Source organism: Anas platyrhynchos, chromosome 1, assembly GCF_047663525.1.
Source record: "Anas platyrhynchos isolate ZD024472 breed Pekin duck chromosome 1, IASCAAS_PekinDuck_T2T, whole genome shotgun sequence".
Classification (NCBI taxonomy): Eukaryota; Metazoa; Chordata; class Aves; order Anseriformes; family Anatidae; genus Anas; species Anas platyrhynchos.
The window spans coordinates 197,055,823-197,069,746 of record NC_092587.1 but is presented as its reverse complement, the minus strand read 5'-3'; the positions used below and the strand labels follow the sequence as shown (position 1 = coordinate 197,069,746).

The window sequence follows — 13,924 nt, the reverse complement described above, 5'->3', positions numbered from 1 at the left end:
ACCCTGAAATTATACTTAAAAATATACAAACTGTGTGTTTGTGTCTACATATGTATACAGAACTAAAATGCATTCACAAACACACATGCTATGTATACATACGCATGTATGCATGTGTGTGTCATGCATTGTTTGTAGGTGGAAACCGAGTGTTTCAGCTCTGAACCACAAACCTCATAGACCATTGACGTAACTGGATTTGCAGCTGTGTATTCAAGATTAGGTCTCAGCCCTGGCTTTCTCTAAAAATAAATAAATAAACGGAGTGGGAGCATGACATTGTCGTATTACCTGGGATATGCACAACTTTTTCGCTAGCTTCCCCTGATCACGTAGCTTTGTAACTACATATATAGTGGTGCCTGTCTGCTACTGTGGAGTCTGTAACCTTGTGTATGGCTAACCTGAAGGTACAGTTTATTTTGTTTTGCTTGTAGCGTTTTGCTTGCAGCAAGAGATTTCTCAGGATAGCTGATTTCTGATTACAGAGGACCTGGAAAGCTGGTACTGCAGTATGGAGAGAGGATGCTGATGTGTTCTTTGGTAAAATGTGGTGGTAGCACAGCGACTTGCCTGTTGAGGATTTTAATAGTGCCACTTCACAGAAGAGACACAGCCCTTTATTTTGTCATGAGTTGGGACTTTCCCATTAGGATTTCTCATTTTCCTTGGCTGGCTGTTCCTCAGCAGCATACGGTATATTGCTTGTATTTTCTACTTGAGAGCATCTTCTCCCACGCTAGGCTGAAGCAGCAGTTTTCATGGCAGTGCTCAAAGTGATTCACATAAAGCTCCATGAAAATAGGGGACTCTGATATTTTCACACGGGTGGATTAAGTTGATGAATGTTTAGTGTGCTGAAAAATAAGGCGCCGCTGCTCTGATCTTTTAGCAGAGTGCAATGGCAACAACATTAAAAAGTCTTTCCTAGTTGAAGAATTTCATCTTAGGTGTTCTGGGGATCACCCTGGGCATGGGAAGAGCATGGGGAACTTGTACACAAAGCATGCTGGAGAAGTCTATGTTTGTACATCTTCTCTGTATAAACTACAGGGGTTAACATGTTATTTATATGATGTGTGATATTCAGAAAAGGAAGTGCCACAAGTACTTCTGTGGGGATTTGCCTGTTAGTTGGAAATGCAAGTCCAATTAGATTTTTATCTTCAATATGGACAGTTCCCTTTTTTGTTGGTGTAATGGAAAATAAATCAGAAACGGGGGGGGGGCTGTATGTGAAAATAAGTGTATTGAAAGATGGGTGCCTTGACAAACACTTGGGAGAACTGATCAAACTGATTAACGTGTTAAGCAATGGGATATAGACTGTGGGATCAGGAAGTTAAGTGTTTTGTGTGAACATTATAACATCAGTGCAATAAATTGATTGTCATTAGTACTTAAAAATGCAGTAGTCATTCAGTTATATTGGAAGTGATAACTAACACGAATTCATATTCCAAAACTTGCCTGCAATTTATAAACCTCCTAGGGGATGCTGAAATCATGTTGGAAATTCAAATTAACTCCTGTCATTATCGACAACTTTTCCTATCCACTCTATATTCTAGCTTGAAGAAAACTGCATTTTCAAGCAGCTTTTAAATGACAATGAGAACAATGTATGTGTGCGGTGGGTCTTTTAATAATTGCCTTTTACAATTGATTTCTAAGATTTTCATGAGTAGTGGTGAACGTACTTTGTAACAAAGAAGCTTTTTCACACTGCCTCACTTTAAGCATCTGACTAGTTTCCTCGGGCTCCTTTCCTTCTGTGGAAAGCAATCAGCAGCAGCCTGGTGCACAGCTGCTGCAGCACCCTCCAGCAGTCTCGAGCCAGTGTCTCCGCTAACCCTGTCTCCGTTTAACCTGGAAATTCAGATATATGAAGTGAGGCAGTGGGACTAATGCACAATGGGACTGTATGGAGGATCTCCATATCTTCCTCAAATGGCTGCTAACTAATTGCATTTCAGTACTCACAATGAGCCTTTTGCAATCAACGAAGGGCTCTTGCTGGAAGGGCTCTTGCTGCTTTGAGGTGGCTGAAATGGAACCACCTGTGGATTAAGACTGCTGGTGATGGAGCCACGTGCTTTATTTGTAGCCAAATTCTGCTTGGAGCTGCCGGAGTGAAATTTGGTGCAAGGTGGATTTGACTCTATCCAATTAAGAATGTCTTCATGCTCTTGCTAGCCAGGATGGCTGTTCCACAGCAGGACAGGCAGCAGACTGGAGAAGGTCTTTACCCTTCTTAGGTTGAGATGGGAGTGATATAAATAAATAATGGGGCATTTACGGAATGTGTTCAGTGTTCATCAGTGTTCAAAAATGCTCATCTGTGTCCTTATTTACTGTGTGTTACCACATGTATTTGATGGATAGCAGTGATCATAATTACAGATGCATTGTAGTACGTATAAAAGGGCAGAGTTAAGTCTGATCTTAGCTGTGACATTTACTAACCTGACTCTTTATATGAGAACTTTATCAAGTAGTTTTATTTTCTTCATTGTATTTTGTCTGTTCTCACTATCTGGGTATGTGTATGTGATTGCATTTAAATAGCCATAATTCTACTTTTATTTTGATTTTACTGTTGGCACCTGTAAATGCAGTAATGGTTGGCTGGTGATTTTTATGTACTGCATTTTCTTGGTGGCTCAAATTTCACTAACCATCTGATCTTTCTTAACTGTCCATATTAAACCTGATAACTATCGGGAATTTGACTATCACAATGTTACATAGATAATGAAAATCCTGTCTCATCCCCAAAGGCTGGGACTAAAAAGGAGTCTTCCAATATGCTCTAAAAATGAACAAGTTTAGACTTAGTTGCAACTACTGTTAAATAAAAATAACAATTTCAGTGTGAATTATCCATATATTTTTTACCCAAATGTGTTTTATTTTTTTTTACTGTGATTATTATTTTGTATTGTGCACATGTACATACAGATGTGGTTGGGTCCCATAGCGGTTTTTTATATTAAAAAAAGTATGAACATGTGTGTATATGTATGTATATATGTGTGGTTATGTATATATGTTATCACATGTAAAAAAAGAATGCAAAACTGTTGCTTTTTTGTGTGTAGTGTTCTCCCTTTCTGTTTTATTAAATATGTAGTAACTAGTTATTTTGTATATTTTATTTTCAGGTACAAATTTAGTAAGTAATTTTGAAATAATGCTTTTTTCCAGTACCGTTTTTATCTCTTGATTAACTATCTCACTTTTTCTCTCTCTGTCACAGGGTGAAAGAAAGATGTGATGGAGGTGAATATGGGCTGCTGGTCAGGCACACGGCCACCTCCGTCTTGCCTTGCCCTTCTGATTGTCAAGCTCCTGGCCTCCCTTTGCCAGGTAGTTCATGGAACCGCACCACTTGGCTTTCACTTCACACATTCCACTTACAATGCTACCGTGTACGAAAATTCGGCAGCCAGGACCTATGTCAACAGTCAAACGAGAATGGGCATTACCTTGGCTGACCTTTCTTGGGATATCAAATACAGGATAGTATCTGGCGACGATGAGGGCTTTTTTAAAGCAGAGGAAGTCATCATTGCTGACTTTTGTTTCCTAAGAATAAGGACTAAAGGTGGGAATTCTGCTATATTAAACAGAGAAATCCAGGACAACTATTTATTGATAGTGAAAGGGTCTGTCAGAGGAGAGGACTTGGAAGCATGGACAAAAGTGAATATCCAGGTCTTGGACATGAATGACTTAAGACCTTTGTTTTCACCAACCACATACTCTGTCACAATAGCGGAAAGCACTCCTTTAAGGACTAGCATTGCACAGGTGACCGCAACAGATGCGGATATTGGGTCCAACGGTGAATTTTATTATTATTTCAAAAACAAAGTTGATCTGTTCTCAGTACATCCTACGAGTGGTGTTATCTCCTTAAGTGGCCGGCTAAACTATGATGAGAAAAACAGATATGACCTTGAGATTCTGGCTGTGGACCGTGGGATGAAGCTTTATGGAAACAACGGTGTTAGCAGTACGGCCAAGCTTTATGTTCACATTGAACGTATAAATGAACATGCTCCAACGATAAATGTAGTAACGCATATTCCCTTCCCATCAGACAAGGAGCCTACCTATGCAGTTGTTAACATTGACGACCTAGATGAAGGAGCCAATGGAGAAATTGAATCTGTTTCAATTGTGGCAGGAGATCCTCTGGAACAGTTCTTTCTGACTAAAGAAGGTAAATGGATGAATGAGTACAAAATAAAGGAAAGAAAGCCTATTGACTGGGACAGTTTCCCATATGGTTATAACCTAACTCTCCAAGCAAAGGACAAAGGATCTCCTCAGAAATTTTCTGCAGTCAAATTGGTCCACATTGCTAGTCCCAAAAAAGAAAGTATACCCATAAAGTTTGAAAAAGAAACTTACGATGTTTCGATCAATGAATTTTCACCTCCAGGTGTGGTGGTTGCAGTAATTAAGCTTACACCTGAGCCACTGGGTGTGGAATATAGATTATCTCCTAGTGAGGATGCTGATTATTTTAAGATCAATCCCAACACAGGCCTTATTACTACTGCTCGTCCTTTGAAAATCATAGAGAAGGACCTCTACGAATTAGAAGTATATACAAACAAAGGTGGTGATTTAAAAACACAGGTTACTGTCAGGATAGAAGATGCCAACGATCACACTCCGGAGTTCCAGCAGCCTTCGTACAGCTCGTTTGTCAATGAAAGTGTCCCTGTGGGCTATAGCATTTTGGCAGTTTCAGCAGTCGATAAAGACAGGGGAGAAAATGGATACATAACATACAGCATTGCCAGTCTGAACTCGCTACCATTTATAATAAACCAGTTTACAGGTATCATCAGCACATCTGAAGAACTGGATTTTGAGTCCTCACCAGAAAGCTACAGGTTCATTGTGAGGGCTTCTGACTGGGGTTCTCCTTACCGCCATGAAAGCGAGGTGAATGTCACCATATACATTGGCAACGTCAACGATAACAAGCCCCTCTTTGAAAAAGTGGCATGTCAGGGAGTGATTTCATCTGACTTTCCCGTTGGTGGTCACATTACTGCTGTTTCTGCTATAGACATAGATGAGTTAGAGCTTGTAAAGTACAAAATAATCTCTGGAAATGAGCTTGGAATTTTTTATTTAAATCCTGACTCTGGTGTCCTGCAACTTAAAAAATCTCTAATTAATTCTGGCATAAAGAACAGCAATTTTGGCCTTAAGATAACAGCCACTGATGGAGAGAACTTTGCTGATGCTATGTTTGTTAATATTTCGGTAGTTCATGGGAAAGTGTCTTCAAAGACCTTTAGCTGTAGAGAGACTAGAGTTGCTCAGAAGCTAGCAGAAAAATTGCTCAAAAAGGCAAAAGCAAATGTGAAGCTGAATTTGGAAGATGGTTTTCTCGATTTTTATTCAGTGAACAGACAGGCACCGCATTTTGACAAAACCTTCCCTACTGATGTGATGGTTTCAGAGGATCTGCCAGTTGGTGCCACCATCCTAAGGATAAAAGCCTATGATGCAGACTCAGGCTTTAATGGAAAAGTAGTCTATACAATTTCTGATGGTAACGGAGATAGTTGTTTCAACATTGACATGGAAACAGGGGTACTTAAAGTTCTTATGCCCTTGGACCGTGAAAAAACAGAGCTCTATCTCCTTAATATTACAATTTATGATTTAGGTAATCCACAGAAATCTGCATGGAGACTATTGACTGTCACTGTAGAGGATGCAAACGATAACAAGCCTGTTTTTTTACAGGACAGTTACTCAGTTAACATTTTAGAAAGTACAAGTCTTGGTACAGAGATTATCCAAGTAGAAGCCAGAGATAAAGACCTAGGATCCAATGGGGAGGTGGCTTACTCGGTGCTTACGGACACCCAGCAATTTGCCATCAACAGTTCCACGGGAGTGGTGTACGTGGCCGATCAGCTAGACCGGGAAACAAAAGCAAACTACACACTAAAGATTGAGGCTAGGGACAAAGCAGACAGTGGCCATCAGCAGTTTTCTGTTGTGCCTCTGAAGGTTTTCTTAGACGATGTCAATGATTGTTCTCCAGCCTTTATACCATCCAGCTACAATGTGAAGGTCCTTGAGGACCTGCCAGTTGGCACTGTCATAGCTTGGTTGGAAACTCATGATCCAGATCTCGGCTTGGGAGGTCAAGTCCGTTACTCTCTGGTGAACGATTACAATGGGCGATTCGAGATAGACAAAGCAAGCGGTGCTATCCGCTTGAGCAAAGAGCTCGATTACGAGAAGCAGCAGTTCTACAACCTGACAGTGCGTGCAAAGGACAAGGGGCGCCCGGTTTCTCTCTCTTCCGTTTCTTTTGTGGAAGTTGAAGTAGTGGATGTTAACGAAAATCTCTATACCCCCTATTTTCCTGACTTTGCTGTCATTGGATCTGTAAAGGAAAACTCGCGTATTGGTACAAGTGTTTTGCAAGTTGTTGCTCGAGACGAGGACTCTGGAAGGGATGGAGAGATCCAGTATTCCATCAGGGACGGCAGTGGGCTGGGGAGATTCAGCATAGATGAAGAAACAGGTGAGTTTCATTTCTAATTTCCTTTGCCTTTCATGGAGGTTCTTGCAAAAGAGAAACGTAGGCATAATTATTTTCTGCCCATTACAAGAAGTTCGATTCTTCATAACAGGCAAGATAAAATTACAAATAAGGATTTTCCAGGCACAGTGATGACATGATTTAATTACCTGGTTGCATTCATTACTCCATGAGTGTGAAATAATGCACATGGCTTTTCATCTGCTATGTGATGACTCCATTTAAGAAGCAGTGATAGGTGCGTAATGACTCTCTTGCAGTCACTGTATTATCTGTTGATCGTTGTAAATTACTCAGGTCACCTCCACAGAGTCATAACACTCATGGCCTTGAATGCAGTTTTAAACCCAATGGAAGGAAGTGAGGGGCAGGAAATATGAATTATTTCATCCTAAAACTTATTTTTGGTCTTGTCCTTGTTGCTGGGAGTAATTTTTCATGGGAGTCAGCAGTCTGGAATGATGTGCCATTCTGTATAATATGCTTTCTTGTAGCATGCTGTCTTCATCAGCGTAGGCGTGCTTGTGAAGGGTACAAATACAGGGAAAGATGCACTCAGCCTGTGCTGACTTTTCCTTGGTGGCAGTAGTATTAACAGAGGGAAGATTTTGAAGATGTTAATCTTCACTTTTACCACACTCTATTGGAAAATGTGGAAAACACCAAGTATAAAAGGCTATCTAGTTAAACACAGCTAACGAGCTGGCTGTTTATATGTCTGATAGCTGTTGGGAGTAATGGTGCAGCTGTGGTACTAGAAGAAGTGAAGAAATTAGAAAATATTAGTCAACAGTTTAAAAATTATATTAAATATGTTGGGTCTGTGGGCTTACTGTGGTTTAAGCAGACTTTGTATGTCTTTTTTTCTGAAGCTTTTAATTGAGAATGTGGTATTAAAGCATAAGATTAAAATGTATGTTTTGGCAAATTCAAACTGTTTAATCAAATGTCAACTTTCTAAACTGAACATTATGAAAAACAGACGACATTACAAATGCTGTGGATCTCGTCTGAACATAAGCAGTTGAAAATATTTTTATTCTATTTGTGTTGTAGTCTCTGTGCTGCAGCTGTGCACAGATGACAGTCAAAACCTTGTGTCCAGAAACATTAAACTTGAGTGTCAGAAGTCAAGAGGGCACCTACTCAAATTTCTAGAAATGTTAAGAACTCACATATCCTACAGTGTTAATAGCAGTTGAATGAACTTGGGCAACATTATTTAGGCGGTTGAACATGATTTTCAATTTTAAGCTCCGGCATTTAAAAATGTTAGCCTACTTTATTGAGTAGCATGGACTTCAGATAAAAGGGTTCATTTTGAAGTAATGGGAGTTTGGTCTAAATGCTTCAGCCTTTTTCTGAAAATCTTGGGATTCAACATTTGGTGAACTGAAAGGAATTGTTAGGGAACCAGCTTCCAGGAGGATAAATTAGTATGTGTGTTGTTCATTAATAAATTAACCTAAGTTATTGCCGTGTGTCTAGACTATTAAGGGTGATAGCTCGCACCGAGTTAGGGCCCCTCTTCAGTAAAACATGGATCATGTTCTGAGATGAGTGTGAGTCATAGCTGATATTACACATTAAATGTACTTGATTTCAATTCTAGAAAGAAACTAAGTTAGTAAAAGAAAAAAACACACCACAATAAAACAGAGCTTTAAAAGTTGCATATCTTTGTCTTTTGCTCTTTCAAGAGTATTTTGAAGAGCCAACCCTGTTGCCTGTGCTGTCTCACAAAGCTATTCCAGAAGATATTTCATAATCCAGTACTTCAAGATATATTTAGATTCTTTTTGTATGTTTTCCCCAGCTGTTTGATACACCTTAAGTCATCTTGAAACCAACTTGAAGAATGCTTGGGTGCACAACTGGGCCAGGGATGCATGGAGAGCAGGATTTGAGGGTTCAGGAATTACCCCGCTGTTGTTGTGCTGTTGTAACTTGAGTGCCAAATTTGACCTGCTGTGTCAAATAGGACAAAACATTAATAGTCTGCTATTGAACTGGTGGCAACTTAAACACTGCTGAATGATGAATCAGCTATCTAGCTGTAGAAAAGAGCTCAAGTCGCATATTGAATTAATTTACAAAGAGATAGCTGTTTATTTACTTTCAGTGCAGTTAATTTGTCACTTTTAAACTGACCGACTCTATTGGCTTATACGCCGTCTCTCACGAAATTTGTGAAGGTAAGCAGGAGCGTGAAGTACAACAAATCAATATTTTTGGCTGGTGCCTTAATGAAAAGAAGACTGCAGTATCCATTATAATCATTAGGATATAAACTGGGCCAAATTCATCCTGATGTGAGCAGGCTGGACTCCAAGCAAGTCTGTGCTTTCAGCATATTTCTGCTCGGGTGCATTATTTTTGTTCTTTCGCAATATTCCATCGTGATGGTGTCACCCCGTGTGCTGAGTGAGCTGTGCCTGTGCTCCTTGGGGCACGTCTGTACTGAGGAGGGGAAGAGGGTATGGAGATACCCAAGGAGGTATCTGCATAGAGGATATCTGCATAGAAGGAGGACCTGCATAGTGGATGCCCACTGTGCCCTGCTGCCATGTGCTTCTTGGCATAGTGGCTTTGTTCTCATTCCTTTACAGGTACATACAGATGCATGTAGGTGCATCTAATTCTCCAGAGCTTGACCTGGCTGCTGGTGCAGCTGACACAACAGGTCCTCTGCATTCAGGTCTGAGCAGTGGTCTGTGGTCTGCTGGCTTGGAGTCTCTCCATATTGGCCAAGGTGGATCTCTCTGCAGAGGGTGTATGTGCAAATCTTGATGCTGTTGCCATTTTTGATATGAGATGAGTCGTAGGGTTGGGCTGAGGATTGCCTTCCTGCAGTGTGCCCCTTTGTTTTGTGTCATGGAGGACCACTGTTGAGGATTGATGTTGCATGGCAGCATTCACTGTCAGGTACTCTAGTTCACAGATGGTAGTAACCAGAAGCATAATGAGCACTTGCCAGCTAGAAGTATTTGTTGAAGTTGAATTTTACATATATTTGGTCCCACAGCCTCTTGAATTACTTCTTACTTTGTTTTTCTGGATTTACTTTAACTTCTCTTACCAGGAGATGAAGCCAGTGCAAATCTCTAAATCAATAGAAACTCTCCTGCTGTAGAAGGCAGTAGTTTCAGACCTCCTCCAGCTCCATCCCTACTTTCACACTAGCACCTTAGCCATCACACTAGATGTTTCTTGGGTTTACAACACAACTCATGTTTCTTGGCATAAAAACAACACCCCCTAAAAAAACAAACAAACAAAGAACCAAACAACCATTAACGGACAAACAAACAACTGGTTTAAGACTTTTCTAGAAGGAAAAAAGTGGTTATTTTTTTAAATTGAGAACTCTATTTGTTGATGCCTGCCTCAATGGACATTCAGTTTGTCACCAGCCTATGTGCGCAGTTCAAACTTATTGATTTTCTTTCTTCATTGGTCTGTTTATTGACTGATGGTATAAATGTCACAAGCTTGCCATTTAAGAACCCCGCACTGAGAGATGTAATGTGATTTTGCCATTTATGGATTCTCTTTTTCCTTCTGTCTTCCATTCAGAACCACTTTTCTTTACATCTCTCCCTTTCTCTGGACTCCTGAGATGTAATCTACATGATGAAATGTGCTCATGCACAGTCAGAGGTAGTCACTGCAGGATTTCCTTATAATTGACAGAGAAATACAGTTGATGGAGAAATTATTCATATTACACTGTAGTAAAAAATAAATTAGATTAGTCATGCTCTGAAAACGCACTGGACAGGAGCATCCCACCCTCTTTTCCATCTACAGAAAGACATTAAACTCCGATGCTTTGATCTCACTTGCTGAAATGGGTGGTAAGCTTCCCCTTATGCAGCTTTTGGGCTATGGAGAAGATGGAGACATTTCTTCATCTCTAGTACCCCTCCTCACCTGGTGTATTTCTCCATGCTCCTCACCAGTCTGCTAATTGCAGTTCTTTAGAAAAGAGTTGTGTAAAAACCTTCTTTATTTCTAGAGTGTTGGAATGTAAAACAAGCAGTTTTTTGGGGGATGGCAGCATGCTCTGAGTTTTCATCCTAGCAAGAGCTCCAACAGATACAACTAGGCTTTTGGAAGTGGTCTCTGTCAGAAGTCCCTTACTCACTTCTTAAAATCCTGGATTTTCTCTGCTCTGGTGTATACACGGTTGCAGTGCTGATACCACAGCAAAAGTGGTGTATTTTTGCTGTCTCAGGAGCTTGTGGTAACTCCAGCAAGCGCACATGGCTGTACATGCATGATACCACCTACCTTGGGTGACTAATTGCCATCCAGCTGTACTGCTGTGCTGGCTGCAACGGGAACTTCGACAGCTAGTGAGATCTCCTGACTTCTCAAAAGGTTGACTAAGATGAGATCAGTTCTAGCCTAAATGCTGACGTCTTCTTTCACATTTTTTCATGATTTGTGGTTTCACTAAACAGCAGTGTTTTTGACTCCAGCTCCACTTTTCAGTCTGGCATGTGTTTCTACTCTTTGAGCAGTTGATGTAACAGCCTGGCACTAGAAATGTTTCTATATTTACCCCAACTTTATCCGTGGATGTACTGCTAATAGAAGGGGAATGAACCGAGTTCTGGAGGAGCAGAGACTAGACACACTCGGCATCTGCTGCTGCAGACACTTCTGCAGGCTTGACAGGAGTTGGTGTGATGGTGCCTCAGGATGCAAAGAATGACTAACCCCACTGCATAGGTGGGAAAGCTGAAGCAGTCAGTCTTTTGCAGCTTCTCACAAAAGCATCAAAACACCTTAAGTTGCACTGAAATAGAATATGGAGACACAATAGTGCTGTTAGCGAAATGCTTATGGGATCTTTGATGTTCTTGCAAAGCCCAGAAGCATGGACTTAACACTTTCAAAACCTACTAGCCTCCTTTTCTGAGGTTATTCTGGAGTTTGAGTCCCTTGATTTTTGTTGAGAGTTTAAATTTTGGCATTAGTTGGCACAGATTTCCACCCCTGCAGAGCCCCTCTAATAAGAACACAAGCTGGAGATGACCCTGATAACTTGTTATCTTTAGGTGTTTTCAGCCCTGAACAATTCAAATGAATAAGCCAAGCCTGTCTTTCACAGCACTGAAATCTTAAAGACCATGTTAAGTGGAGGTGGATTTCAAATTATTACAAAGTCCATGGATTGATTTACGGTGCCAAGTACAGCGGTCTGATGTTCTGTTTTGAGACCTTTTAAGGTGCCTCAGGAGTGATTGAAATTCCTGACAGACTGTTGCTGGGAGTCGAAAAAGAAGCCAGTTGGTGTTGGAAAACCCTAATAATGGCTTCAAATGACTAATAATGGAAACAAGAAACACCAGAAGATACAGTTTATAATAAAACAGACCTGCTTGCACCGTTAAAACTGTCTGGCAGAAGGGAATAAATTTATTGCTTCAGATTCCTTGCATCTTGTTGCTGTCTTCTAAAATAGTTTTTGGTTATTGTGTATGCAAGTTGAAGGATACTTTCATTTATTACAATTTGAGTGGTCTGATAAACATTTATGTGAGACCATTACTAGCGCTTCCTTGAAACAACATCAAGTAAAAATGAAAATGCTTTGTGAAATGTGCTATTTTTTTTTCTTCCCCCTGCTTGTTTAATTTTATGAAAGTATGTAAGAGCTAGTGGATAAATCTGTGAAGACTCACCATAGACTTGAATTCACTGCAGAGTTTTGAGGTGTGAGTGTTACAGACATCATTCATTTTCTTGGTGAGAGTAGGAAAATTTCATTGCCCAGAGCAAGTAGTTCTGAGCCGTTTAAGTAGCCTAGGCTTCCAAAAACAAAGTTTTCAGAGTAACCTCAGGCCAGACACCAGAGCAGTGCCAGTGGTGTTGGTGGGTGCTGCCTCGGGAGAGGAGGATGCTCTCAGGAGTCACCCAGGACCAAGCTGCTGGCGCTCAGCCTGGCCACGACGGCTCTCCTGAGCGGTCCCCTCCGGGGAGGAGCATGCCAGATGGATCACGCAGCTCAGCTCTGGCCAAACTCTGATCTGTCACCCTCTATCTGTGTCAGGCATGAATAAAGCATTCCTGGGAACAGCTATTTTGGAGTCTGCCGTAACGTGTTATCATTACTCTGTGTTATCTCTGGCAGCTTTTAATAGGGCAATCTTTCCTTCATTTATGATTTCCAATTTTGGGAAAGTAATTGTTCGCATTTTTCTTTTTCTTTAAAATTAGTTGCGGTGGAGAAACAAGTTTTTTTGATAAATTCCGTGTCCGTGTATTTATAATTCGTAGCTGTAAATTAGTAAAGAAACAAGGCCTGTCTTGGTTTCACTGGAATGAATTTGTTTAAGATTTTATTTAATAACACGAACCCTAAAACAATGCATCAGCTTACAAAAATATTTACTTTAAAGAGTCCTTAATATCATTCTGACATATTTTGAAAGTTTCCTAAGTGAGGCCAGCCATGCAGAATTGTTCCATTCAAGCTGTTCAACTCTCTTGGCTTTGTATTGCATAAAACAGCTCATGATGTACAATTTTTATAGTTAGCTGTTATTTGCGTGTTGTCCCTTCTTTGGAAAATGTATAGAGAACCTCCTTTGTTATTCAGGAGGCTCCTGATGATAGGACATTTCTTTTCAATCTCTTAATTTATTTAATAAAGAAATATACTGTTTGTATTTCCTCCTAGCTGTCACCTTTATCATTCCTGAGATTTGTTTTCAAGACTATTTTACATTGCTGTGTTCTGTTATTCTGTCCCCTAGCATTTTAGTCCAGAAGTGCCTCCTGCATTATCCTGTGCATCACAGTCCATTAAATCACACCCAGGTGCTCCTGCACCAAGCTCATACCCAAGAGTCAGCCATGGGACCAAGCCACTCAATAGCCCCAGTTGGACTGAGGGAAAATTTACTTCCAGCATTTGCCATTCAGTCTGAATGTCTGAGCACCAGCTTTATCCTGGGATCACCTCAGACCATGATCTGCCTTCCCTTATGAGCGATTTGTGGTAATTGAGCAGTTCAGCTGAACACCTGATGGGAAAAATCCATTTTATCACTTCCAAGGCACCAGCGGAAGCCTGTAGGCATGGGAAGTGATGTTGTTAATGCAAAACTGCAAGTTGATGAGCATGTTGAGGGCAATGCAAGCAGTCCTGTCCTCCTGGGATGTGCAGAGGAGAAGGAAGATGGATGTTGCAGCAGTGTGTAAGATTACATGGAACCACTTTGCTGCACTGCCTGATCCTTTCCTGAAACAAGTCCAAGAAAGAGGATTCTCTAGTGGCCAGTAATACTGAGGATGTATCCTCCAACCTGACCCTTGCAGCGA

The 13,924-nt window shown here is 40.7% G+C and overlaps 1 protein-coding gene across 13 annotated transcripts in view; it reads left to right on the top strand.

Annotated features, from left to right (window-relative positions):
* FAT3 (FAT atypical cadherin 3) overlaps window positions 1–13,924 on the top strand; it is a 419,198-nt gene that overhangs the window by 87,527 nt on the left and 317,747 nt on the right. For all 13 annotated transcript variants that reach the window (XM_072032791.1, XM_072032790.1, XM_072032787.1 and 10 more), the window contains one exon: window positions 3,260–6,571. In XM_072032791.1, coding sequence (XP_071888892.1) covers window positions 3,277–6,571 — 3,295 coding nt within the window. In that variant the 5' untranslated portion in view covers window positions 3,260–3,276. The remainder of the gene's footprint in view (window positions 1–3,259; window positions 6,572–13,924) is intronic.